At 40.6% G+C, this 26,195-nt stretch overlaps 1 protein-coding gene and 1 long non-coding RNA gene across 2 annotated transcripts; one reads left to right on the top strand and one right to left on the bottom strand.

The window, feature by feature from the left end:
- Positions 1 to 445: 445 nt before the first annotated feature.
- On the bottom strand, positions 446 to 19,623 carry SPTY2D1 (SPT2 chromatin protein domain containing 1). Its single transcript, XM_006056075.4, has 6 exons — positions 19,420 to 19,623; positions 10,129 to 10,243; positions 7,520 to 9,043; positions 5,762 to 5,936; positions 4,505 to 4,582; positions 446 to 3,571 (listed from the first exon to the last, which is right to left on the bottom strand). The coding sequence occupies exons 1-6, from the start codon at positions 19,477 to 19,479 to the stop codon at positions 3,478 to 3,480; spliced, it is 2,046 nt and encodes a 681-aa protein (XP_006056137.2). The 5' UTR covers positions 19,480 to 19,623; the 3' UTR covers positions 446 to 3,477.
- Positions 19,624 to 19,746: 123 nt separating this feature from the next.
- On the top strand, positions 19,747 to 20,689 carry LOC123333786. The gene is made up of 2 exons (XR_006551342.1): positions 19,747 to 20,116; positions 20,584 to 20,689. It is a non-coding gene; the product is annotated as an uncharacterized LOC123333786 (long non-coding RNA).
- The last annotated feature ends 5,506 nt before the right edge of the window (positions 20,690 to 26,195 follow it).

Genomic DNA, 26,195 nt, shown 5'->3' with positions numbered 1-26,195 from the left:
CTGCGTGCATACGTTCTCTGGATGCATGGCTGCACCCACTTGCCTCATCTATTCCTAAGGACTCATCTTCCCAGCTATCTCAGGCTTTTTATTATAGGGGATCGGAACTGCTCAATTTCTTGAAAAGAGGTGCTATATACCCAGTTCTTCCCTTGTTCCCTGACTGTATCTCCAAACTGTTCTCCTAACTTGTATGTCTGATACCAGAATAGTTCTCTAAGCTGGTGGGGTGAGAGGGAAGAGGTGTCAGTAGCAGGGGCTGAGCGGACAAGAATGTGTAAGGGAGAAGGAACAGAGGTGTGAGTGTGTGTGTGTGTGTGTGTGTGTAAGGACGTAAACCCATCTCTAAGTCTGATGAGTCTGCTGGGGTTTCTAGCTGGAATAATATTCAGGGTGATGAAATAAGGAATATGAGTTTTGTTAAATAAATGCAAACCAGTGAAAATATCAATAAAATATTTTTAATGCCTACAATTTCTTTTATACATAATTGCAAAACTTTTATCTGTATATGCAAAAGTAGATTCTCTTGCAGGTCAACAGCACCAGAAAACAAGCTATGCTATGTAAATGTTTCTTTAAACTTGATTTGTCCATTATGTAAAAGACATGGATTTAATAACTTCAAAGAAGTCTATATCCCACTCTTAATCATACACTAACACCTGAATATTTCATCACATCCACTCACAAAATAAATAGTAGTCTAATATATTCAGCACATTGAAAATAAAATAACCAGTCTCTATATATTTATTCTCTTACCAAACATGTTTTGGTCTCCTGTTATATCTCAGAAGTGTACTAATAGCTGCTTTTAAATTATAAAATACAAAACAGTAATTTATTTCTTGGAGAAGATCTTAGGGATTACATTAAAAAATGAAATTTCGAGTTCCCATAGACTTTCTTGATAACAGTCTTTGAATCTTCTCACGGCACACATGTAAGGCTGCCTGTGACATGTGGTACCCTGGCCTCCAAATGGACATTAATTGCATTTGTAGTTTAGAGAAAATACAAAGACAAGTTCTGAAAGTAGCTTTTAAAGAAAAAGTGCCCCCTGCTTTAACAGCAACGTGTAAAGCAAGTGGGACTGTGCAATCAGAGCTCTACTGAGTTTTATGAAAACTACTTTCCCTTCACATCGTGTTTGAGAATGCTGCATCCATGATCATGTAACATTATTACAATACTGAAATAACATTACTACATTCATGACTTAACATTACCCAATAAAAGGCACATCTTCAAATATTAATAAAATCTGAAAATCAAAAGAGGATAGATACATTAAAAATCAAGCACTTAATCTGTAAACCTTGATAAAATAACAGCCTATTCCAGTTTCTTTAAAGATTTGTGAGCTGTTTAAGAGTGGTCAGGAGTTACAGAACAAAGTGGAAGACAGGATTTGGAACAAGGCCAAGATTAAAAGATTCAGAACCTTTTTTTTTTTTTCATGAGCTACATACAGAAGTGCTCTTTTATAATGTTGATGCTGAGGAAAACTGAAATCAACATCTGTATCATAGCAGAATGCAACCCGAGTGATTACACATAAGGACCTTTTCTACCAAGTTCTGTAAATTTCAGCTAGCATAATGGTGCCTTTCTGTACAAGTAACTGCACAATATCATTGAGTAAAGTGCTAGTAAGCTTTAAGCCACCAGAAATCTTTCAGCTATGACAAGCACTTGATTGTAATTACATATTTCAGAGTTTGAATATTAAAATGTATATTATATTCAAGCAAACTTGTGAAGCGGAAAAAAAAATCACATAAGGGACGGCAAAGGAAATAATGTTCCAAACCTGTTTTATTACACGGAATATCACACTACTCTTGAATCATTAAAGGTATTTGAGATAGGTGAGAGGCAGTCTACAGGCTTTTCTGCCACCAGTGTTTTAACAGTTATATGTGATCATTAATAGTGGTTATCTATAACACCCCATTGTAGAGAAAAAGCAAGCTCTATAGATAAAAAAGAATACACAAAAACAACTTTCAGATCTTTTGAAGAGTAAGTCTTCTTGTAGGATAACCTCTCCTACTTCCTGATCCCACTGACGGATGGCTTAGGACAGCCACAAGGTTTATTATAGAATTTTCTACAAGCTTATGTCCCATTATCCCCAGTCCTCCACTCAGAGTCAGGGACACATTCTCTCTGGCGTCATCACACCTCATTTTCTATTGCTGACCTTCCTTGAGACTTGGCTTCTCTCCAGCCAGAACCTAGGTCAGCCTGATTGGAATTGTTTGGACTTGAGGCTTAAGAGATATAACAAGTCTACAGATACGACTTGAAGAAAGGTAAGAATGAAGATGTTCCACAGCCTAGTAGGCACAGGAACAGGGAACATCCTCTTCTACCTGGGATAAAATCTCTTCACAGTGCATAGTTTGAAATAAAAGTGCAACATGGGCAAAAAGAGAAAGTGGTGGCCTTGATACACATGAATTTAGTTTTTGGTTTTTTACCATTAATCGCTAAAGAATTTAAGATAAAAATAGAGTCATTAACACAAAAAGGTAAAGGGCACCTTGAATTCCAACATATCCTTACAATGGGGAGTGGAATGAGGCGGAAGGGAGCCTCACATGTCACTTCCTTACGTTTGAAACTATAACTCTTCCAAATCTAATGTTTGAATAAAGTAAGTTTTTTCTTCAATATAAAAATGAAATTTTTAGATAAAAATCAAACAGCACAGTGACCTTGTCTATTTTACACCAACAAAACAGTAAATCTGAAAGTAAAATCTGGAAGAGAATATTCTTAAACAAAAATGGCATAACTTGTATTTTAACTTGGAAAATTCTGTTCATTGCCTAATCACCTAAATTAGTGAATAAGAATGCTCAGCATCCAATCCGTGAATAATGCAGAATACAATTTATTCTACTTTTTACTTTCAAAGTCACAGAAATGACATCCATATAATTATAACACCTACTCTACATTTTCAAGTTCTCAATCCAAACACAGAGATTAGGACTGGTCACTTTATTGCTGGCAGCATTCCTGGAAGGGCCAGGTTCCTCATCAAAAGACAAATCTGATTGGGAGCCAGGCAGCGCCGTACTCACGCATCAGCAGAATTATGGAAGTAAAGGAGCAATCCTTTCTTTTCCTTTTTAGAGTAGCAAAGGAATAATACAAGATTGGCTGAATTGTGAGCGGCCCCACATGAGAGTGCATAGCTCATGAGGATCAAGGCTGGCTCCTGTGAATAGCTAACTTCGTAAGAGCACTCACTGGGCATTATGTCATCTGCATTACGATTTCACCCTGCAAAGTATGTGAAAATACTTTATGCTCTAACGACAGCCTATAGATAGATGACAGTATGCATTCCTTCTCCTTGAGTACCCAACTAGAATTCTAAAATGATAAGGGGCTTCTTCAGTCTGAAGGCAGGACTTCCTTGCAGCAGTCTTCAGAAGTTCACAAAAATACAAGCAGCAGCTAACGCTTCTTCAGCTTTTTGGCCTTTCGACGTCTCATTTCTTCTTCTTCACGTCTCATTTCCTCTAAATCTTCTTGCATACCTAATCTTAAGCTGTCAGGAAAAAAAGCAGGTATTTGTCAATATACATGAAATTATCACATTTGTTAAAAAGCAAGACTGAAATTTCAACTGGGAGCTTACATGGAATGCGCTGATGCACTAAAAAGGCCTCAAGACTTTACCAGTGAAAACAAGACTAAGCAGGAATATTTTTTTACCAGGGGCCTCTGCCTCAAGTTATAGTGGGAAAAAGATCTTACATACAACTCAACAGAAAACACCTGAATATTCCCATTACACTAATAAGTATAAATTATCTCATCAGCTTTAAAAAATAAAGAACAAGAAACATTTATGCAATAAATAAGATTCTATTCTTGTCTCTTCCCAACACTCTAGTTTGCTATTTTATCTACTTAGAGGACAGAGGGCAAGAGGAAGAGAGAGGTTTAATATCTGGGTTGAGAATGAGGTGAATTATTTCACCAAGTTAACACTATAAATGAAGTAATCACTTGTTACCCCTACACAAGAAATGATTATTTGTTTGATAGCCAAACAGGAATCCAACATCAGGAATAGAATATCCCTCATCGGGTCCTTGAGGTCAGTGGCAGTAAAGGTCAGCAAGACTGTGATGTATCTCAAGTGGACAGGGAATTAAGGATGGGAAAAGAAAAAGAACAACATGCAACAGTGGGATCTGGGGAGCTCTAGCATTTACTGTGTGCCTACACGGGTGCGGCGGTGCACAGCGCAACATGCACACATGATCTGAATCCTCAGTGAGGAAAAACAGTACATTCCCAGCTTACAAATGGGAAAGCAGATTTAAAAGGCTAATTTGTCTGAAGCCCACAGCAAGTAAGCAGGATTGGAATTTAAACTGAGTGGCCCAAAGCCCCAGCTCCCAAGGATGCATCTGAAGCAGGGAACAGGAATTTTTTAGGAATTTCCACACATGTATAGCTTGTGCTTACTTACCTCTTTGCTTCTTCTTTCTGCTGCTCCTTCCAACTACTCTCCATGTAACGTAAGGCATAATCGCTTTCATCTTTGTATCTGTTAAGAAAAAATTAAAGTTGTTAGGAAAAAATAAAAAACCCAACTTTCCAAAAGAACTACATCTTCTTGTTTTTAAAACCAACATCTTTATAACTAAATCAAACATACATTTAGGATTATTCCTTCTTGTTTGCAGGGAGTAGGATGGGCAGAGGTTGGGTAAAGGGGAGTTTCTGAAGTAAAGATAAATTATATGAGCCCTTCTAATTTCTCATATCTGTGACATCAAAGGAGAAAGCAAGTGCTGACTAATTTACACGTACAGCTGGCCCTCGAACAACATGGGTGTGAACTACATGGGTCCTCTTACTCAAAGATTTCTTTTTCATGCTGCAGGAGGGCCCAAGAATTGGTTGCATCTGTACACATGGAACCGCAGAGAGGGAGGAATTTGTATACAGAGGAATCATACATACAGAGGGCTGACTCTGAAGTTACACGTGGATTTTCCCCAACCCTCACACTGTTGCAGGTCAACTGTATGTTACCTCATCTAATCTTTCCAATTAACTGTCTCAAGTTTATCCAGCTAGTAAGCTGTGGAACTTTAATCTAAACCCCGATTTTTCCTCTCCATCAGTGCTTCTCAATCTTTAAGGTTGCTGTGAACCACTGGGGAACCTTATAAAGCTAGTCTGGATTTAGATCTAAGCTGGGGCCTGCAAGCCTGCATTTCTAACAAGTTCCCAAGTGATGTCAATGCTGTTGGTTCCATGGTGCTGTTCAGGCACCATACTTCTGCGTAGCTTTTACACCAAAGAAAAGCAGGTGTCAGATCAGACTTTCAACATAGCTCTGTGGATGGTTTTCTGATTTCAAAGCCATGCCATGTCTACTATACCAAGCTGCTTCACTCTTATCAAATATACGTCTTATAAGGACAACAGTTAAATAGGGATACTTATTGGCCCTTATACAACTACATAATTTTGCATTAATTCTTAAATACTAAGTGCCAAAAAAGTAAATCTAAACAATCATTGAAGGATTCCTAATTAAGAATTGTATTCAATGCCTCTACTATTGTTTATTTTTTCCCCATAGAATGGATTATTCAAAATAAAAGTGTATATATATATATATATATATACACACACACACACACACACATATAAATATAAATAAATAAATATATTTATATATATATAAATATAAATAAATCTTCTTTATCCTTACTTTTTTCGGTCATAGCCAAAGATTTCTCTAATGTGCTTGGATATTTCTTCCTGAGGTTCTCCTTCATCTTCAATAAAGTCTTCCATTTCAGAGTCATATTCTTCTTCATCATCTTCCTCCTCTTCATATTCTCGCTGCCTTTTGTAACCACTAGGAAAGGGAAGCCTTTGAGGACCTAAGAATAGAAAGGCCATTATTTATAAGAGCAGTAAAATGTAATAGTCCCAACAAAGTCCTATGCGAGCTGAGATACTAAGACCTCATTAACATGGCAGCCTCAAAAACCAGAGCCAGCAGGCTGGCCCCAGTGTGAACTCACTACCACAATCCTCTCTGTTGCTTCATGGTACTCAACAAGGAATAGAATTTCTGTCTGTCCCAAGGCTTACCAGAACTGTTACATTTTTCTAGCTTCGTAGTTTCTATTCTTTTGGATTTAAAAGACTAGTAAAATTTCTTAAAAAGAAAAACAAAAAAGTTACAAATCACTGAAGGAACACAAATTTTAATCTTGCCAAAAAGAGACACCAAAGATAACAGTCTACTATTTATTATCATAATTCTATTACAGTTTTTAAAAGTCCAGTGGAGTATGAAAGTCTCAGAAATGGATCACTGTTTGAACTGAGCAAGGCTGACTAAAAGGAAAAACTTACCACAACCTTATTTTTGTCATTTTGCCAAAAGACTGATTTAAAATTTTGCAAAAGACAGGCACTGATCAATAGACTAGTATCTGGAACAACTGCTTTCTAGTCCTTTATTATAGACACTCCCTTTGTTGTTCTACAGTTGTTTTTAATATGCACGGCTTGTCTCCTTAGCTCAGAATTCCTTAACTTCAGCACTGACATTTTGGGTCAGCTGTTTGTTGGCTGTGAGGAAGCTGTCCCATACAATGAAGGCTAACAGCATCCGTGGCCTCCATCTACTAGATGGCAGTAGCAGCCTATCCCCACTTGTGTCAATCAAACAGGTCTCCAGATGTTGCCAAATGTTCACCAGGGATCAAAACTGGCCTTGGTTGAGAACCAATGTTTTGACGAAAGTAGCAAGTTTAACACGTGGAATATCATCTTTTGTTTCTTTTTATATTCTCCATGGTGTCTAACAAGTGCTTCAACAAATCCTTACTACCGTGTAGATACGAGGATCTAGCAGTTAATAGGTGCCAACAATGATCCCATACCTTGGGACAGCAGATTCCTAAAGGACTGGTAGCTTAGGGCCACTCTGAGGAACAGAAACACAAGGACAGTCTGAAGTCATCCCTGGCGTATCATGGGTGCTCAACGGTATTTGATGGAATCAGTTATGCACCAAAAGGCTTCAAGCTTACAAATACACTCCAGTCCCTGAAGACAGGCACTTAGTCTTCATGAAGAGGTAAAGATGAATTCATTCACTGAACCACAAAAGGCATATACAATACATACTTATCCTATCAAACCACAAAAGGCATATACAATATACACTTATCCTATCATATAAATTCCATAGCTAAGCTTATTGCAGTTGGAGACATTACAGAGGTGAATAAACAGGGGCCCAGATAAGTTTCTTTCTAAAGACTTTTCCAAGCCATAGTTACTAAAGGAACTCTCTGGCACAGGACAGACAAAACATCAGGATTCTATCAACACAAGACTACATTTAAAAGCACACAGAATTCACAGCATCTTTGGTTCCGTAAAACAAAGCATTCTTTCCAATTTCCTAGTGACAAATAAATACTTTTAGGATAAGGGGAAATCTTACCAGATCTGTAGCCAGATAAGGATGGCTTCATTCCATTCATCTGTCCATTGCTGGGTCGGCTGATTATATTCTTGGAAGAAATTGTTTCTGAGACAACAGTGCATTTGGGCTTCAGAGGGGGACCTGAGGTATTAACTGTTCGCCCGGGTCCCACGCTGCTCACTGGTCTACCAGGGCCTGAACTGCTGACAGGTCGTCCAGCTGGAGCTGGGCCACTGACTGACCGGCCAGGGCCACTGATTGACCGCCCAGGGGGGCCTGAGCCACTCACTGGTCGTCGATGGTCATGTGGACTGCTTACAGGCCGCCCAGGGCCCCCAGAGCTGCCCACGGGTCGCCCAGAACCACTGGAGCCACTGACAGGTCGCCCAGGGCCACCTGAGCTGCTGGCAGGTCGACCAAGGCCACTTGTACCACTGACTGTCCGTCCTGAGGGACTGAAGTCACTGGTTGGCTTCCTGTTTCCACTGACTGATCGCTCAGGTCCTGAGTTGGAGCTGCCATTCTGGCGCTTGGGCATGGGGCCAGAACTAACCGTGGGCCGGGCAGTCCCTGTGCTAGGCCGCCCAGGGGCTGAGCTGGAGCTGCTGCCTGGTGGCCTGACACCTGGAGTCTTGGCCTTATTGTGTGGGGTGGCCATGGGTCCAGGCCTGGAATGGCTAGGATGGGGAGGAGATTTTTTGGCTTTGTGCTCGGTAGCAGATTTCTGAGGCCCTTTAGCAGAAGTCTTTGGGACACTTGGTGAATAGGTGCTGGGGTGGGGCTTTCCAGCCCCATTGAAAACAGGTCTATCACGGCCCTCATGAAGCGAGGGTTGGGAGCAACTGCCAGGGGCTACTTTGGTCCTCTCCCCTGGCACGGATTTGGACGAAGACAAATGCAGGCGTTTCTCATCAGCTGGGCTGGGTCTGGGTTTCTTCTCAGGATGAGGAAGGACAGTACCCTTGCAAGGAGGATGCGTGTCTCCAGAGCCTCTGCTAAGCTTTGTGCCCACACCCTCTTTCTGAGAGGGTACTCTTCTGGTTGGCGGTAGTCTTGCATCTGTCTCAGGTGTCCTTTTCCTCCGCTTTCGTTCAAGGAATTCTCGCTCCCTAAGTTCTTCTGCAGTCATGGGCCGCTCTTCCGTCTTCTTCACTACCTTTATCTCCACTGGCTCGTACTGCTTTTTCTCAGCCAGCCTGAGCAGATCATTGAAGTTCATGACTGGTGGGGCACTTTTAAGGGGGACCTTTGGTTTGCTTTCAACTTTGGGAGGTTCTTGTTCTTCCTCGTACTCCTGCTCTGACTCTGCTTGATTGTATTCTAAGAATTCATCCTCTTCTTCCATCTCGTACTCTTGGTCTGTTCCCTGGCTAGTGTGACTTTGCATTGCCTGCCTCTTCCTTGACTTTTCCTCAACAGGAATCCCATTGTAACCGTGGAAATTATCCTTTGTCCTCTTCGCCATAGCTCTTGCTTTCTTGTCATGTTTTAGCTCAATTCGCTTTTTCACTAGTTCTTCCTTTCTCCTCTTCTCTTCTAAGGCTGAAAAAGACAAAACAACACATTATTTCAAGGTCTTGATAAAACTGTACATTTATCTGAAATCAGTAGGTAGCCAAAACCAAGCAACATTCAAGCTACGGTTTGAAGAAATTTGAAAACTTCTAAGAATCAAATGAGGAAGTCATTCAAACAAGTATCAATGAGTCATCTTTACACAATGAGTGGATCACATATGGGTTTTTCTATATGACTAAGCAAGGGAGAGTCTTGGCTTTTAGCTTAAATACAGAAAATAGTTCATACTAAATAAATATGCCAAGTTAAGAGAATATTAGTACCCACTTAATAGTCATTAATTATGAGTCAATGGATACTCAAACTTACTGAATCAGTTTCCTTGTCATTTGCATGAAGTAAAACTACTGCTTGAGCTTACTGGTTTTCAAAAACTATCCCTGTTTTTAATCTTTGAGATGGTACTCTGTATATTTAAAAAAATTAAAATACAAAGTAGGTAGAAACAGACTCAAAACTAAGGTTAAGAGGGAGTTTCCTGTGGTCTGGTGGTTAGGACTCAGCACTTTCACTGCTGTGGTCCCAGATTTAATTCCTGGTTGGGAAACTAAGATTACACAGGCTGTACAGTACAGGCAAAAAAAAAAAAGAAAGAAAGGAAAAAAACCCACAAAAATAAACAAACAAAAAACAACAACAGCGGAAAAGAATATTTTTTAAATGTCTATATGTGTATAACTGAGTCACTTTGCTGCACAGCAGAGATTGATACAACATTGTAAATCAACTACACATCAATTAAAAGTACAAAGAAAAAAAAAGAACCAAGGTAAAAGAATGGAATTCTTACTGGAGTTGCTAATATGATCAACTAGAAGATATGGTCACTATTCCTAAAAAGCTTTTAATTTTGAAGAGGAAATAAAAGAAAACATCTATACAAATGACCAACATAAGAACATACATAATGCTACAAATACAGCTGACTCAGACACATACACAACAAATCCATTAGCCGCTTAGGATATTACAAGCATCCCTTGGTTAGTTACAAGCCAGCTGTGAAGACAGAAGACTTTACAACTGAGAATAAGGCTATAGATTCATACCTTTTCGTCTGAGCTCCTCTTCTTTCCTTCTGAGAAAAGCCTGGACAGCTGCTGACTGGACACCCTTAACTTTTGGGTCTTTTTTGGGAGGTCCCACTGCCAAACTGTATCTTTTCTAAAAATAAAAAGAGTAAGAGTTACACAAAATTAACTTTGAAACAATAGAAAGGTCTAAATGTTGACTAAAAAACCTATTCTGAATAATTAAGAGACCACATAACCCTCATGAAAGCTCAGCTATAAAATTTCAGGCTAAAAATGATTATATATGCCTGTTTCCAGGTGTAGAGTTTCTTTAAACATCTTGAACAATACATAAATGAACAACTCACAGAAACACCATTTTCAAGCTATTTTCCCAAAAAGGTACCTGGACTGGGGGAATTGAAAAAAATCACCACTAAAAAAGACTGTTCTAGAATTCTGATTTAAAAGAGTATCCTTCTTCTGAAGTTTCCAAGTCCATAGTAGAAAAAACTACCACAACTGTTTTCCTCCTGCATACCCAACTCCAGGTGGTTTTCAGCTGCTACACTGGTTATCTTGCCTACAACATTAAATACCGAGATCCTACTGTGATCTCAGGCAAAGGAGGTGGCAAACCATAGCTAAAAGGCATTTCAAAGAAATCGAAGCAGCAAGAAGGGTCCCAGTCTCTATAACCTTTAAGTGTAGCTCTATGTTCATTAAATATTAATTCTCCACACAAATCCTTTCAGACAAGTTTCCAGATCACCCAAGGTACTAACATCATCCTGGAACAGATGGTATTTCTCTGGTCTTTGATTTTTATGCAATTGCACTGGGAAATGACTAAAACTAGAATAATCATTAGAGAAGTATAATTAAACAGAGCTAATAACTCATACCAGGATGATTACTCTCTAGGACCATTTCACATTAAACTTACGGGCTAGGAAATAAGAATTTTTTAATGCCCTTCTTTCATCTTAGGCAGATGACGTTCTTATCCACTCAACCTTGTTGCTGTGCTAGTTTAAAAAGAAACGTTAACCTATGAGAACAAATTGAGCTACTAAGGAACCAAAAAAGTGACTCCCAAAATGTGTATGAAATTCCTGGAGGAAAGCCAAAGGACTCCTGCTTACTATACAGCTGCCAAACAGAAGGCATCTTGAAACAGGCTGGAAGTTCCAGCTAAGTTAGTCTACCCATGAAGCAGCTGGCCAAGAAAGCAGGCCCTAATCCTACCTGAAAATCCTGAGTGATGGCAATGCTTGAGACCTGACACGTCCCTCACACAGAGAAATCCCAAGAGAGCATCCAGATTCCTTTCCCAGTCACCTTGGCTGCCACAGTGAAATTCTTTAGCAAGTCCCTCTCTTTGTAAATTTAGTTGCAGGCCCTTTCCATAGTGGATTGGGGCCCAATGTTTAAGGGAGAAAAGGAGAGGGAAAGGAAGATAGGAGAAAGAGAATACTGCTTACCTAATTATATAGACATAAAATCTGTCGTGGTTACAAGAACCTCAAACATAGGCCTTATTCATAGGAAACACACATTTTCTTAACAGAAGGGCTACTGTGAAGATGATTCAAGTTGCATAAGACACAAACTCATAAGCAGAGGCGCACACTCACATCAGGTAGATATATGAGAAGAAGAAGGGTGCATTTGTGCTGCCAAAGCTCCAAGTATCTCTCTCCCTGCCAACTATATAGCCCCGATTCACCTGCCAAATCGAAGCTTAATACAGGGCTCCCCCTGCCCCAAAATACCAATCTTAATGTTAATTATTTAAAATAGGATTAGTTTGTTATCTAGGTATTTCAAGTGAGCAAGTGAGCACTTCCTAATTTGATTTCAAGGTCTATATCTTTCTTCCTAACCTGGCACTTAAATAGGTAGGTAGTAGGTTATGTATTCTTGACTAAATACAGACACCAAAAGAGAAAAATAGTGTCAATGGGATATAGTATAATACCGTGTTTAGTAAGCTTCAGTCACTCCCATATCACTGGCATGATTTTTGCCCTTTTAGTATGCCAACTGTATTATTATTTACTAATTTTAAGAAAATATGTAGATTGAACACCAAGACTTATTATTGCACCTTTACCTCAAGCAATAATACTCATGAAATGACAGGCTTGAAAGGCTAGTTATATCTTCCCAAATTCCATCAAAATACCATTTTAAAAATATGCATCTATGAGAATAAAAAGTATTTATGAGTCCCCTAAAACCATGGTGACAGCAAGAGCTATGTGTACTGCACTCTGGGAAACACCAGCGGAGGAGCATGAACACAGGAAAGGTGAACACAAGAGAGCAGCGAGGCGGGGTCAGGAGCTCGGATTCACTCAGCGGAGAATACCAACGCTACACTTAGCTTTTTTCCAAGTATACACCTATTTTCATCAATTCACATGCCAATTTCAAATTCAGCTTTGTTTAAAAAAAGACCTCCAATCCTTAAGGATACTTACTAAGCTGGCCTCACATTTAACTCAACAATTTTGCTGTCCTTGTCCTGTCCCTATGATGGAGAAGGAATTCAATAAATCTATAAAATGTCTTATTTTGTGGGTCTGCTGGGAAACAATTTAAGTAGGACAAGGTCCTACTTGATGAGACTTGATCTTATTTACTGACTTGAGCTGAGTCATAATTAATAGCTTCTTACATCCTCTGTAGCTTGATGCACTCAAAGGCAGATACCAGGAGACTATTAAAATATTCTCTTAGGCAAAATTTAGATCAAAATGTAGAAATTTGAGGCAGGAAAAAAAAGGGGGGCTAGGCCTCCAGAGACAGTGATCTTTTTAATACATTTTTAATGGGATACAATTCACAAACCATAAAACCCACCCATTTAGTGTGTGCGAGTATATTCCCAGAGTTGTACAACCATCACCACTAGATATTTCCAGAGCATTTTCACCTTCCCCAAAAGAAATCCCTTACCCTTCAGCAGTCATTCCCCATTCCCCTCACTATGGCCTTGGCAGCCACTAATGTTCTTTCTGCTTCTGTGGATTTGCCAATTCTGGACACTTCATATAAATGAAATCATGCACCCAGTGTATACACATAGTGATTGATAATGCATCATAAAATAAAATCTAGAAGCCATAGATACTATATAGATAAGTGATTATTCAAAGTATCTAAGATTTTCCGATTCAAAAAACTTTTTTTTCTCCATCTGCTCCAGAATTTCTATGAGCAACTCTATCCCATCAGACTTCACTGGACACTGAGAAGTGTCATCACAAAATATACGTTCCTGCCCAAGGCTTTGGTAGGCTGGAGTAGAGAGACGGATTCAGGTTTTCTAGATGGCAAACCTTATTCACATCCCATTCCTGACGGACTACAGTATTAACTCCAGCCTGAGTTTCCAGCCTGTCCTACAAATTTCAGACTTGCCAGTCCCCACAATTATGTGAGCCAATTTCCTAAAACAGATCCTACTGGTTCTGTCTTTCTGGAGACCCTAACTGCTGCCGTGGTCCTTTGTATTAATATCTTACCACTTTCACTTAATGTTCTAAAAGTTCATGCTGTAACATGTGTCAGTACTTCACACCTTTTCTGGATGAATATTTCATTATATGGATTATACCACATTTATCTAATCATCAGTTAATGGATATGTAGATTGTTTCTGCTTTTTCGCTATTATGAATAAGGCTCTGTGAACATATGTATACAAAGTTTCCTGTGAATGAATGCTTTCCTTTCTCTTGGGTCTATCACTATAGACCTTCTTAACATTGAGCTGGCTAGACTTTTGAAAAAGGGGTTGCAGTCAGACCCTGGTATTAGAAGATTTCCTATAATAGAACATTTTATTAGACAGTTTCCTTCCCCATCATGGGGCGCCCAGCAGAAAACCACGTATTTAAAAGAAAGCTTCAGGCTGGGATTACACTGTATGCCATTTAATAAAGCAGGAGAACTATTTGGCACTTTCTCCCACATCAGATGGTCACATTTAGCTCTAGCGGCAACACATCAAGATGTACCCATCAATTCTGAATCTGATTCAAGGCACCAGGCTGTTTCATTGTCTGAGCTTCATGAAAAGCAGCTGGACAAGAGTTTCTTTTATCCTAAGAGTATCCATTTTATTACACTGCAGGCCAACTCAGTCATTCCGCTGGGCCCCAGTGAATGATCCACAACAGTGAAGCTTATGCCATCTAAATGCAGTATCAGAGATTCTGCCAAGATTTGTGATTCTGAAGCCAAGAGACCTAGAAAACATTAAGTCACTTTAAACATACGTGTTCCTTGCACTGAAACCATACTGTCACAGTCAGATTAAGAAAATCAGGAGTTTTCAATGTGGAAATACATGTTCACCAAATATGTTATTAACATATAGGAATCAACAGCAATTCCTTCTTGAAAGTTCTTCTTTACTCGAGAGATAATATATTGTTGTAACTGTAGAAAATAAATATTCTGATGCTTTTATATAGAGATTTATCATTGGTTAGAAATCAGAGTTAGAAATACTCAAAGGATATATCCTTAACTTTAATGACTATACAACTTCTACAATCCTCTCAATACATCGAAGTCAAGGAATGAATGCAGCCTGGAAAACCACTGATATGCATTAGGCTTGCTTAGCTGGGTGGCTAAGAGAGTGAAAATAAAACCACCAAAAAGCATGCTATTCAAGACTGCTAAGAGGTCAAATATAAATTTTACTATTACTGTTTATAAAACTATACCTGATTATAAAGTATAGTATCAGATGGATACCTCAGAGTCTCTAGTTCAACCTCATGTTAGAAATGGCCCAAAAAGGATAACTGTATATTTACTGGCTATCACTCATACCATTTGTAGCAAAGACTGAATTAGAATCTAGATCTCCTGACTCTGGGGCAAGAGTTTTCCTATTACAATGTGCCTCACTTCTAACTTAATCCCAACACTTTCATCTCTAGCTCTAACTTCATTCTTACATGCCCCTCCTTAACTTCCACCTGCTGCCTAGCCAATGCCATTACTCCAAACAAGTCCATCACAGAACCTTCCCCCAATCTCAGATTCTATTTCTGTTAACCATGCTGGCACTCTCCCAAACAGCCTGTAAATCTCTATTCGCCAGTTTTCAAATGCTGTTAGTTTAGCCTTTAAATTTCTCTCCCATCAGACTTTACTGTACAGTGAGAAGTGTCATCAAAAAAACAACGGGGTTGCTGCCTAAGGCTCTACTGGGTTGGAGTTGGGGGTAGGGAACTAGATGGATTCAGGCTTTATAGATGACAACCTTCCTCATCACCCCATTTCCAATAGACTCTCCTCTTTCAACACAGGGTCATGATTAAGAAAGAACTCTGCAGCCACTTTGCCTGGACTAGATTCTCTGCTCTGCCATTACTAGCCCTGCCACTTATTAGCTGTGTGACTTTGGAAACGTTTCTTCGTCTCCCTGAACCTCAGTTTCCTTATCTGTAAAACAACCTTCCTTATATGGTTACTATGATGATTAAACTAATTAATATATAGAAAGTGCTTAGAACAGTGCCTGGCACAAAGTAAGCATTATAAATGCTAATTGCTGTTGTTATTATCCTTACTATTCATAAAGAGATTGCCTAGGTAGTGATGGGAAAGAGAACAGAATCTCCATGGGGCAATATTACAGATGGACAAAAAGCACATGAAAAGATGCTCAACAGCACTAATTATTAGAGAAATGCAAATCAAAACTACAATCACGTATCACCTCATAGCCGTCAGAATGGCCATAATCAAAAAATCTATAAACAATAAATACTGGAGAGGGTATGGAGAAAGGGCAACCCTGTTACACTGCTGATAAGAAAGTAAATTGGTACAATCATTATGGAGAACAGTATGGAGGTTCCTTAAAAAAACTAAATATAGAACTACCTACCATATGATCCAGCAATCCCACTCCTCGGGCATATATCCAGAGAAAACCATTATTCAAAAGATAACATGCAAAAAAAAGATACATGCACCCAGTGTTCCCTGCAGCACTATTTACCACAGCCAAGATACATGGAAGCAACCTAAGTATCCACCGACAGGGAAGTGGATAGAGGAGGACTGGATACAACGGAGTATTACTTAGCCATAAAAAGAATGAAATAATGCCATTTGCAGTAACATGGATGGACCTAGAGATTATCATACTGAGTGAAGTCAAGACAGAGAAAGACAAATATATGATAAATGTGGAATCTAAAAAAATGGTACAAATGAACTTATTTACAAAACAGCAATAGTCACAAATGTAAAAAACAAACTGATGGTTACCAGAGGGAATGGGGAAGAGGGATAAACTGGATGACTGGGGCTGAAATATATACACTACTATACATAAAATTGATAATAAAGACCTACTGTATTGCACAGGCTTTCCTGGTGGCTCAGACGGTATAGAATCCACCTGCAATGCAGGAGACCCAGGTTCAATCTATAGGTCAGGAAGATCCCCTGGAGAAGGGAATAGCAACCCACTCCAGTATCTGTCTGGAGAACCTCATGAAAAGAGGAGCCTGGAAGGCTCATGGGGTCACAAAAAGTCCAGCACGGCTGAGTGACTAAGCATGCATATACAGCAGAGGCAACTCTACTCAGTACTCTGTAATGACCTATATGGGAAAAGAATCTAAAAAAGAGTGGACAAATGTATATGGAAAACTGACTCATTTTACTGTTCACCTCAAGGGTCCACAGACCCCCAAATCCTTGTATCTCTAATACCATATGAAGGCTTCCTCTTTACTTTCTGATTTGAGGGTCACACCACAGTTACAGCATCTTGCCTGGGACAGTTTTCAGTCTGACTGTGAGAAAAACCATGTATCTTGCTTTGTGCACCACAAGACATCAATTATAGTTACTTGAAACCTGCTTTTGCTAGAGGAACTCAGTGAGAAAAATATTAAGGGTAAAGTTACCAAAAATATCTTTTCTCCTTTATTTATAAACAAAGCTAATAACAGTGACTGGTTACATCACCTTGATCAGCTGTGGGGGTTTTTTGTATTCAGTTTTCCACTGGGAAAAGACAGCACGCCTGGTATTTCTAGGCATGATGCAATCCTCCTTTGGTTTTAACCAAAATCTTTTACAGATAACTATTTCTCTTAAAAAGAAACAATATGAAAGAAAGCTGCCCCAAATGGGAACTGTTCATTGCTTTTCAAGTCAGATATAGTAGACATTTCTTTAAATAAAGAGTTCAAAGTGACTGTACAGGTGTTTCAGATTTTAGCCTCCCTTGGATTTTAGTCTAATCAACGCCAGTTTATTTCCTTTCTGTAACAAAGGTGTGAAAAAGGAACTTGATGACTGAAATTGAAAGTCAACTATGATACGATCCAAATGGAAGGTGGGGACAAAGATGGCTAAAAGAGAAATACAAACCAAGCCCTAGAGAAGGATGGATAACTCAGTATTTGTGAAGCAGGGTGTGTGTGCGTGTGTGTGTGGTGTGTGCGTGTGTGGTGTGTGTGGTGTGTGTGTATTGTAATGCTGTTTGACTTGGATGTTGGTTTATAAGGACACTTGCTTTGTAGTACTCTCACACTGTGCAATATGTTAGATTTCAGAACTCATAGCGTGAGCTAAAAGGCTTCACTTGGAGCTGATAAAGAAAATAACTTAAAATAATCAGATGACTTAAGATCATGGATGAAATTTAATACAATCTTGCTCTATTCCTCAATAATTTCTTTTGTGTTTTACTTTCATCTGAAGTAAAAAGATAAGGATTATAGTGCTGATAACTAAATGAAACCTCCAGGCTTACTAGCTTTTGGGGTGAGTCGGAGGGAAAAACATACTTTCATGAAGTATATGCCTATATTCATCTATTAAATTTTAAATGACCTCACCAATTCACCCATTTTCCTTTCTGCTTCCAATCTTTGTTATTCCAATCATAGATCAATAATGTATACATTCTGAAATACAGACATAATTTTAAATCTCCCACTCTAGAAATATGTACTTCTCTGTCAGCGATCTTTGGTTTTTAGAAGAAACAACTAACTTGGTTCTGATTCTTCCACAGGATAGTCCTGGGCCTCAGGGCAAGTATTATCTTTCTTTGACCTCCACGGAAATTGAGGAGGATGTAGAAAGAAATATGGACCCAATTATGCAAAGATAAATGCTACTAGATCCAATATTGACTCGCATAGGAAATTTACAGAGGCAGAAAATAATTCTTTCAAGGTTTCATAACTTCAAGATCATTCAGAGTATTTGAGATGGGATGCGAATACATATAATAAACTGATCAATATAGGTTTTATTTACCAGTTATTTTTACATCAATATCTTCAAAAGAGTAAAAGAATGAGCGCAGGAGAGGAAAAAAAATATTGCAAGTATACAAAAATCTAAGAAATGCAGAACACATGATGAGAGCTCAGTAAGATCTAGTTGAACTGACTTAAAAAGAGCGCCGTTTGAGCTCCACACCTCGTCGCTCAAACCGCAGGTATCACAATGCAATTTATCGGTTTACAGCTGGGGCTGTGGTACCATCTGAGGATCCCGAAATGATTAGTTTATGCAAAACAGCTACACCCTCGCAAACCAGGCCCTCACCACCACTACCGCATGTAGCTACTGAAGTCTTACACCGCTCAGCGAATTAGCGAACTTCACAGGGTAAATGGGACCTAGATTTCAAACAACAAATCTGGAAGACCACAGGTAAACGGAAGCTGAAACTATTTCTCTCATTCTGTTGGCCAAAATTTCGTGGAATCCACTCACACTCCCTTCCTAGGGAGGTGATAATTCAATCACCTGGTTGGCTGAGTGGGTGGGGGACACAAGTTAAAAAACTTGTTCGGGAAATCACAAAACGTTTGACTCAAAGATCAGCGGAAAATCAGCTCAAAAACTATCAGGCCAAGTCCCTAATACTCCTGAACTCCCCAACCTCTGGGTTGAAGTTTATGCCGAAGCTAGAAACTACGAGCATTAGATTTCACTACGTGCCAGGCACGGCTCTACTCTCCAGCTTTCACGCAACTCTAAAATACCCTAAACGCAAAGTTCAAGTTGTAGGGGTAACTAAGCCGAAACAAACCAAATCCGCTCGTCAGCACGCACTCGCTTGCTTATCTCAAGCCCCCAGTAACTTCACCCCCCTGTACCCAGAAGTACATGTCCAAAAGTAAAAAAAGAAAAAATACGGCGTCCAGATCTTTCTTCTCCTGGAGCCGATGTGCTGATTCCTGGAAGTTCCAAGGACCACACACTCGGAACTTGAAGACCAGGATCTCCTATAGTCGCGCCCCGGCTGATACTTACCGGCACGTTGTTGACACCCTGCGCTTTGGAAGCTATCAGGAGAATTTCCCTAAAGTCCATTCTGGTCGAGGAGGAGGACTGGGCCAGCCTCTCGGAGAGGAGGGAAAGCGCGCCTTACCGAGGCGACCAGCAACAGCCTAATGATCTGTCTGGCCAGCCTCTCTCCCACCCCTCCTCTGCACGACCACTTCCGGCGCTTTCCAATGCCGTCTGCCCGCCCACTTTCCTCCAGAGGCCAGTATCCTTTCAGGCCCGCCGCTTCCCTCGCGAGTCTTTTGCGTAACTTCCGCTTTCAGGCTCGAGACACGTAGAAACGTGGTACGTGGCTACTGGCGTCGACTCGAAGGGGCGGGACTAAGCCCTTCCCGGACCAAGGAGACTCGACCTGTAAACTGGGGGGCGTGACCAACGGAAAGAGCCGCTTCCCTGGAGGCGCTGGCGCAAGGCCTGTTTTCGTGCTCCGTGTGCACTCTCGTGCGCTAAAGCGAGGCGGGTGAGGCGTTACCTACAGGCTCTCTGAGTGTCACGGTTGGACGCTCAGGTCCGAGACGGCGGTACCTCAACAGCAGAACCGGCAGGTCTCGAGCAGGGGGTTACGGTTAGGCGTTTGTAGGCACTCGCCAGGCTGCGCAGATGCGAACGACACCGACTGGTCCCCTGTCCTGGGAACGCTTCATTCTTCGCATCCCGACATAGGGTGTGTGGTCACCTCCTACGCAGATACAGGCGTGCGATGTATAGAGGCGCCCGCTTACTGCTTTTGCTTCATTTTCAATAATAAGCCCCACGTAGGGCAGCCAACTGTGCTTTATGTAGTGGCTGAATGGAGAAATTTCTCACAGACCCAGCCTGGATATATTTGGTGCACTGATCAAAATGTACATATATGGCCCAATTTCACATTTGTTGGGAGTCCAGTCCTGGCTTCCTCTTAAGGGTTATTTGGGGTCTCTAAGGTCATTTCTAATTAGTGTAAAGTACACTAATTAGGCAGACTGGCTGTGGCTAAGAATAGGCGGGAATCCACCGCAGCCAAGCAGTAGGGATCTTCCAGTGTGATGAAATTGGTCCAAGACTGGTTATTCTGATGGCTGGGCTATATTTTTACTAATCATCGTACTCTCAAAACAAGTCAGTTTTACAGTGTGTAAATTATCTCCATAGGGTAAATTATCTCTGGTGGTGGTATATTCGTTAAAAATCTGACTGCCAGTGCAGGGGACAAGGGTTGGATCCCTGGTCTAGGAAGATCCCACAGGCCACTGAGCAACTGAGCCTGTGCTCTATAAACTGTTCCACAACAAGCAATGAGAAACCTGCGCACCTGCAAGGAAGAGTAGCCCCTGCTCACTGCAACTATTGAAAGCCGGTGGGCAGCAATGAAGACTCAGAATAGCCATAAATAAATCTTTTAAAAAATCATCTCAATAAAGCTGTTTAAAAGTATTAGGCAAAGCCTCTCTATCTTCCTCTTCCAATCTAAGTTTTAAGGCTGAGGTGTGGCCCTGACTACATTTCCCTGTTTAAGTTTGCCCAAACAACAGACTGAAATTAAATCTTTGTCCAATGGCGGAACTGTAGTTCGCAAGGTTTTTATTCCATCTGGGCAGTCCAGCATAGCCCACGGTAGCCTATGCCATCTTGTTGTTCAGTCGATAAGTCATGTCCGACTCTTTGTGACCCCATGGACTGCAGCACAGCAGGCTTCCCTGTCCTTCATCTCTCTGAACTTGTTCAAACTCATATCCATCAAGTTGCTGATGCCATCCAACCATCTCATCCTCTGTCCTCCCCCTGGCCCATTTTTCCTCATGCTCTCAATCTTTCCCAGCATCAAGGTCTTTTCCAGTGAGTCAGCTCTTCACATCAGGTGGCCAAAGTATTGGAACTTCACCATCAGTCCTTCCAATAACTATTCATGGTTGATTTCCTTTTGGATTGACTGGTTTGATCTTGTAGTCCAAGGGACTCTCAAGTCATCTCCAGTACCACGAATCAGTTCTTCAGTGCTCAGCCTTCTTTATGGTCCAGCTCTCACATCTGTACATGACTACTGGAAAAACCATACCTTTGACTACACTGACCTTCGTCATATTGCCTTGCAAATACATATCAATCAGTATTAAATAGTTCACTTGCAGAAGGCCAACTCTACAAGTATTTCACCCTCATGGGATTGTGGGTTATAGGGAAGCTTGAGTGTAATATCAATATATTGAAAAAACTAACATGTCAGATTCCTCATCTATTAAAAGTTAAAACATAGATTTTAAAATTTTCTCCTAGTGGTTCTCTATCCAGTAGGCAGAGTCATCCTTCAATGGTTTCCCATTGTTCTTAGGATAAAGAACAAAATCTTAATCCTACCATGGCTTGAAAGGACTGCTATGATCTACCTGCACCCTCATCTTTAACGTCATCAGATAGATTCTTTCATTTTGTTAGAAGAACCAAGCTCTCTTCTATTCCAGGCCCCTTCTCTATAATCCCATCTGCCTGGTATGTGACCTCTAACATTTGCTGGGCCAGCTCCAACTCGTTTCAGCACTGCATAAGCTGATGGTGATGGATATCAGGGTTCAAGGGCCAGTTTTGTTGATTCCTAGGTATTGTATGAGGTAAGTGCTTAATCTCTCTCTGTACCTCAGTTTAATCTATGATAGTAAAGTAATAATGATAAGATTGTTGTAAAATAACTTACGTAAGGACTGTACCTGGCTGTAATGGGATGTATTGTGTGCCCCCCCCCCCCCATTTCATTGTTGTTGACAGAAATAAGCAACAATCTATAATGGGAATGAGAAGACTCTTGAGAGTCCCTTGGACAGCAAAGAAATCCAACCAGTCCATCCTAAAGGAAATCACTCCTGAATATTCATTGGAAGGACTGATGCTGAGGCTGAAAATCCAATACTTTGGCCACCTGATGAGAAGAACTGACTAACTGGAAAAGACCCTGATGCTGGGAAATATTGAAGGCAGGAGGAGAAGGGGACGACAGAGGATGAGATGGTTGGATGGCATCACCAACTTGATGGACATGAGTTTGAGCAAGCTCTGGGAGTTGGTGGTGGCCAAGGAGGCCTGGCGTGCTGCAGTCCACAGGGTTGCAAAGAGTCAGACACAACTGAGCGACTGAACTAAACTGAACTGAATAATGGGACTAGAAAAGAATTTTATTTGAAGAATTGATGCTTTTGAACTGTGGTGTTGGAGAAGACTCTTGAGAGTCCCTTGGACTGCAAGGAGATCCAACCAGTCCATTCTAAAGGAGATCAACCCTGGGATTTCTTTGGAAGGAATGATGCTAAAGCTGAAACTCCAGTACTTTGGCCACCTCATGCGAAGAGTTGACTCATTGGAAAAGACTCTGATGCTGGGAGGGATTAGGGGCAGGAGGAAAAGGGGACGACAGAGGATGAGATGGCTGGATGGCATCACTGACTCGATGGACGTGAGTCTGAGTGAACTCTGGGAGTTGGTGATGGACAGGGGGGCCTGGCGTGCTGCAGTTCATGGGGACGCAAAGAGTTGGACACGGCTGAGCAACTGAACTGAACTGAACAGACTGATGGCAATGGATGCCAACTAGACTTAAGTGCTAATCATTTCACAATATATACAAGTATTGAATCATTATGTTGTACACCTGAAATTTATATAATGTTTTATGTCAATTTACCACAATTTGAAAAGAGATCTACCATTTTAAAAAATCACATTTTGGGCAAATTATTGAAAGCCCTCAATACTCAATATGATAATATTTGATTTAATCATCAGTGCCTGTGGCAAGGTACTTGATCCTATTTTAGAGATGAAAAAACTGAGGTTCGAAGAGATAAAATAACCGAGCTAATACTGTATGACTGGTCAATGGGAGAGCCAAGATTTAAATCTGTGAGAGACTGGCCACCGTACTAGACTGCCTCTTTATTTTTTTAATTAATTAATTAATTAGGCTGTGCCAGGTCTTTATTGCAGCACGCAGAATCCAGTTTCCTGACCTGAGCCCCCTGCTTTGGGAGTGCAAAGTCTTAGCCACTGGATCACCAGGGAAGTCACTACACTTGTTTATATTTCAGTAAATCCATGAACCTTTTATGTAAAAACTTAAATGAACTTTTTAGCCAACCCAATACATGTGAAATTAAAGATAATTTCATAAGAGAGCTTGGATTAGATAATTAATATATGGTTACTCAAAACCAGCAAAAATAACTACTGGATGTGGGAATGAGGTAAGGAATAAGAGGGAAGGAAGTTTTCTTGTACCCAAAGAAAATTTATATCACTGAATTCAGCAAGTATCTCCTAAGAAACCATTGTGTGCTCAGCCTTATGTACAGTGCAGAGAGGAAAGGCCCAGCGCTTGCCAGGCAGGGGCTCTCGTCCTTGTGTGAACACTAGATACAGTGATCTAGTCAGACAAAGTATTACTGCATTAGGGGCACAAGGTACTGGGGGTAGGGTTGCCAGATTTAACAAATAAAATGTTTATCTGAAACACCAAAAGCAATTTGTTGTTTATCTGAAATTCAAATTTCACTGGGTGTCCTGTATTTTATCTGGCAACTCTAGAGGCGATGTAGTTCCAGCCAAAACATGAGCAAAGGCAGAGAGGCAGGAAAGTGTATGAAAGCATTCAGGGAACAAGTAGGGGAGATGTATTTAGAAGAATATAAGGTCACCCTGGTTGGATCTGAGGGGTAGGAAGACCCCCTGGAGTAGGAAATGGCAGCCCACTCCAGTATTCTTGCCTGGAGAACTCCATGAACAGAGGAGCCTGGTGGGCTACAGTCCATGGGGTGGCAAAGAGTTGGACACAACTGATCAACTAATACACACAAAGTCAGATAAATAGGTAAACCCATGTTGAGAAGGACTTGAGAGCCAAGCCAGGAGAGGAGGAAGAGGAGCCAAGCCAGTAAAAGGCCAATCAGAAGACTTGCCTGGTGGTTCAGTGGCTAAGACTCCAAAATCCCAATGCAGGGGTCCCGGGTTAGATTCCTGGTCAGGGAACTAGATCCCGCATGCTGCAACTGAGACTAGGTGAAGCCAAATAATAATTAATTAATTTAGAAAAAGACCAATCAGAAAGGCAGGAGGAGGACCACAGGAGTAGAGTGCAGCATTCCAGGAGGCCCTAGAGAAACTTGCCTGGGAAGAGAGGACAATCTAGTCGGTCTAGGCTTCAAATGTCAAATGCTGTGAGGAAGCTGTGTATGAATAAGACTCAGAAGGTCACTGAATTCATAATTGAATTTTCATATGAAAATTTAAATCAATGTGATATCATTTATATTATTGTTTAGTCACTAGGTCATGTCTGACTCTTTTTGTGACCTCATGGACTGTAGCTCACCAGGTTCCTCAGTCTGTGGGATTTCACAGGCAAGAATACTGGAATAGGTTGCCATTTCCTTCTTTAGAGGCTCTTCCCGACCCAGGGATTGAATCTGTGTCTCCTGCATTGCAGGCAGATTCTTTACAGCTGAGCCTGGGAAGCCATCACTTAATTATGGAATCTTAAAAAAAAAAGAGAGAGAGAGAGAAATGGATACTAATGAACTTACAGAAGTAGACTCACAGACATAGAAAACAAAATGTGGGGGGATAAATTAGGAATCTGGGATTAACATACACACACCACTATGTATAAAATAGGTAAACATCAAGGACCAACTATGTAACACAAGGAACTATCATCAATATCTTGTAATAACCTATTTTTATGGGAAAAATATGTTAATATATACATGAATCATTTTGCTGTACACATGAATACAACATACTATACTTCAGTTTTTTACATGGACAAAAAAGAAAAATTAAAATCACAGTGAGATCCCCTTTTCACCCATCAGATTGAACAAATTCAGAAGTTTAAAAAGGAGCAGTGTTGGTGAGTGAAAGTCACTCAGTCATGCCCGACTCTTTGGACTTACAGTTCATGAAATTCTCCAAGCCAGAATACTGGAGTGGGTAGCCTTTCCCTTCTCCAGGGGACCTTCTCAACTCAGGGATCGAACCCAGGTTTCCCGCATTGCGGGCGGATTCTTTACCAGCTGAGCCACAAGGAAAGCCCAAGAATACTGGAGTGGGTAGCCTATCCCTTCGCCAGTGGATCTTCCTGACCCAGGAATCGAACCGGGGTCTCCTGCATTGCAGGCAGATTCTTTGAGGGCTAGGGAAATAAGACACTATGGTGGGAACATGTTACTTTAACCTCTTTGAAGGCAATATGACAAAGAATTATACTGAAGGCTAGTGCTATTTTTTATGTGCCAAGTGCTCTTCTAAGCAGTTTTTTTTTTCGTATATTAACTCATTGAATTTTCACAGCAACCCTATGGGGGAGGTCCTATATAGAGCTGGAGAAACTGTGGTTTTAGAGATGGGGTGGTTAAGGGCTTTGTCCAGGTTCATCCAACTAGTAAGAGGATAAGCCAGCACTTGGCTCCAGTTCGTGCTCTACTACAATATCCTAGTCCCATCAGTCAAAAATCTCAAATGCAACTACTCTGACACAAAAATTACCTTTCTAGGAAAATATTCTACCAGAATATTCACATGTGTGTGCAAAGACACTTGAATGACATTACTCATTGTATCATGGTTTGAAAAGCAATCTGAATGTCCATCAGTAGGAGACTAATTAAACACATTTTGGTATAGCCTTCAAGTGGAAAACTATGCAGCCCTTACAAAGAGTAAGACAGATATATATGTACACAGAGGGAATGAACTCTGAGCTAAGTGTTAGGTGAAAAGAG

This window comes from Bubalus bubalis, chromosome 5 (genome assembly GCF_019923935.1).
Source record: "Bubalus bubalis isolate 160015118507 breed Murrah chromosome 5, NDDB_SH_1, whole genome shotgun sequence".
Lineage (NCBI taxonomy): Eukaryota > Metazoa > Chordata > Mammalia > Artiodactyla > Bovidae > Bubalus > Bubalus bubalis.
This window is presented reverse-complemented; position numbering and strand designations above follow the sequence as displayed.

Coding starts and splice junctions, on each gene's coding strand:
- SPTY2D1 (XM_006056075.4), bottom strand. CDS start 19,479: ATGGACTTTAGGGAAATTCTCCTGATAGCTTCCAAAGCGCAGGGTGTC. Junction 10,244..19,419: donor AGGGTGTCAACAACGTGCCG/GTAAGTATCAGC, acceptor TTTTATTTTTAG/AAAAGATACAGTTTGGCAGT. Junction 4,583..5,761: donor TTTGGCTATGACCGAAAAAA/GTAAGGATAAAG, acceptor TTTTCTTAACAG/ATACAAAGATGAAAGCGATT.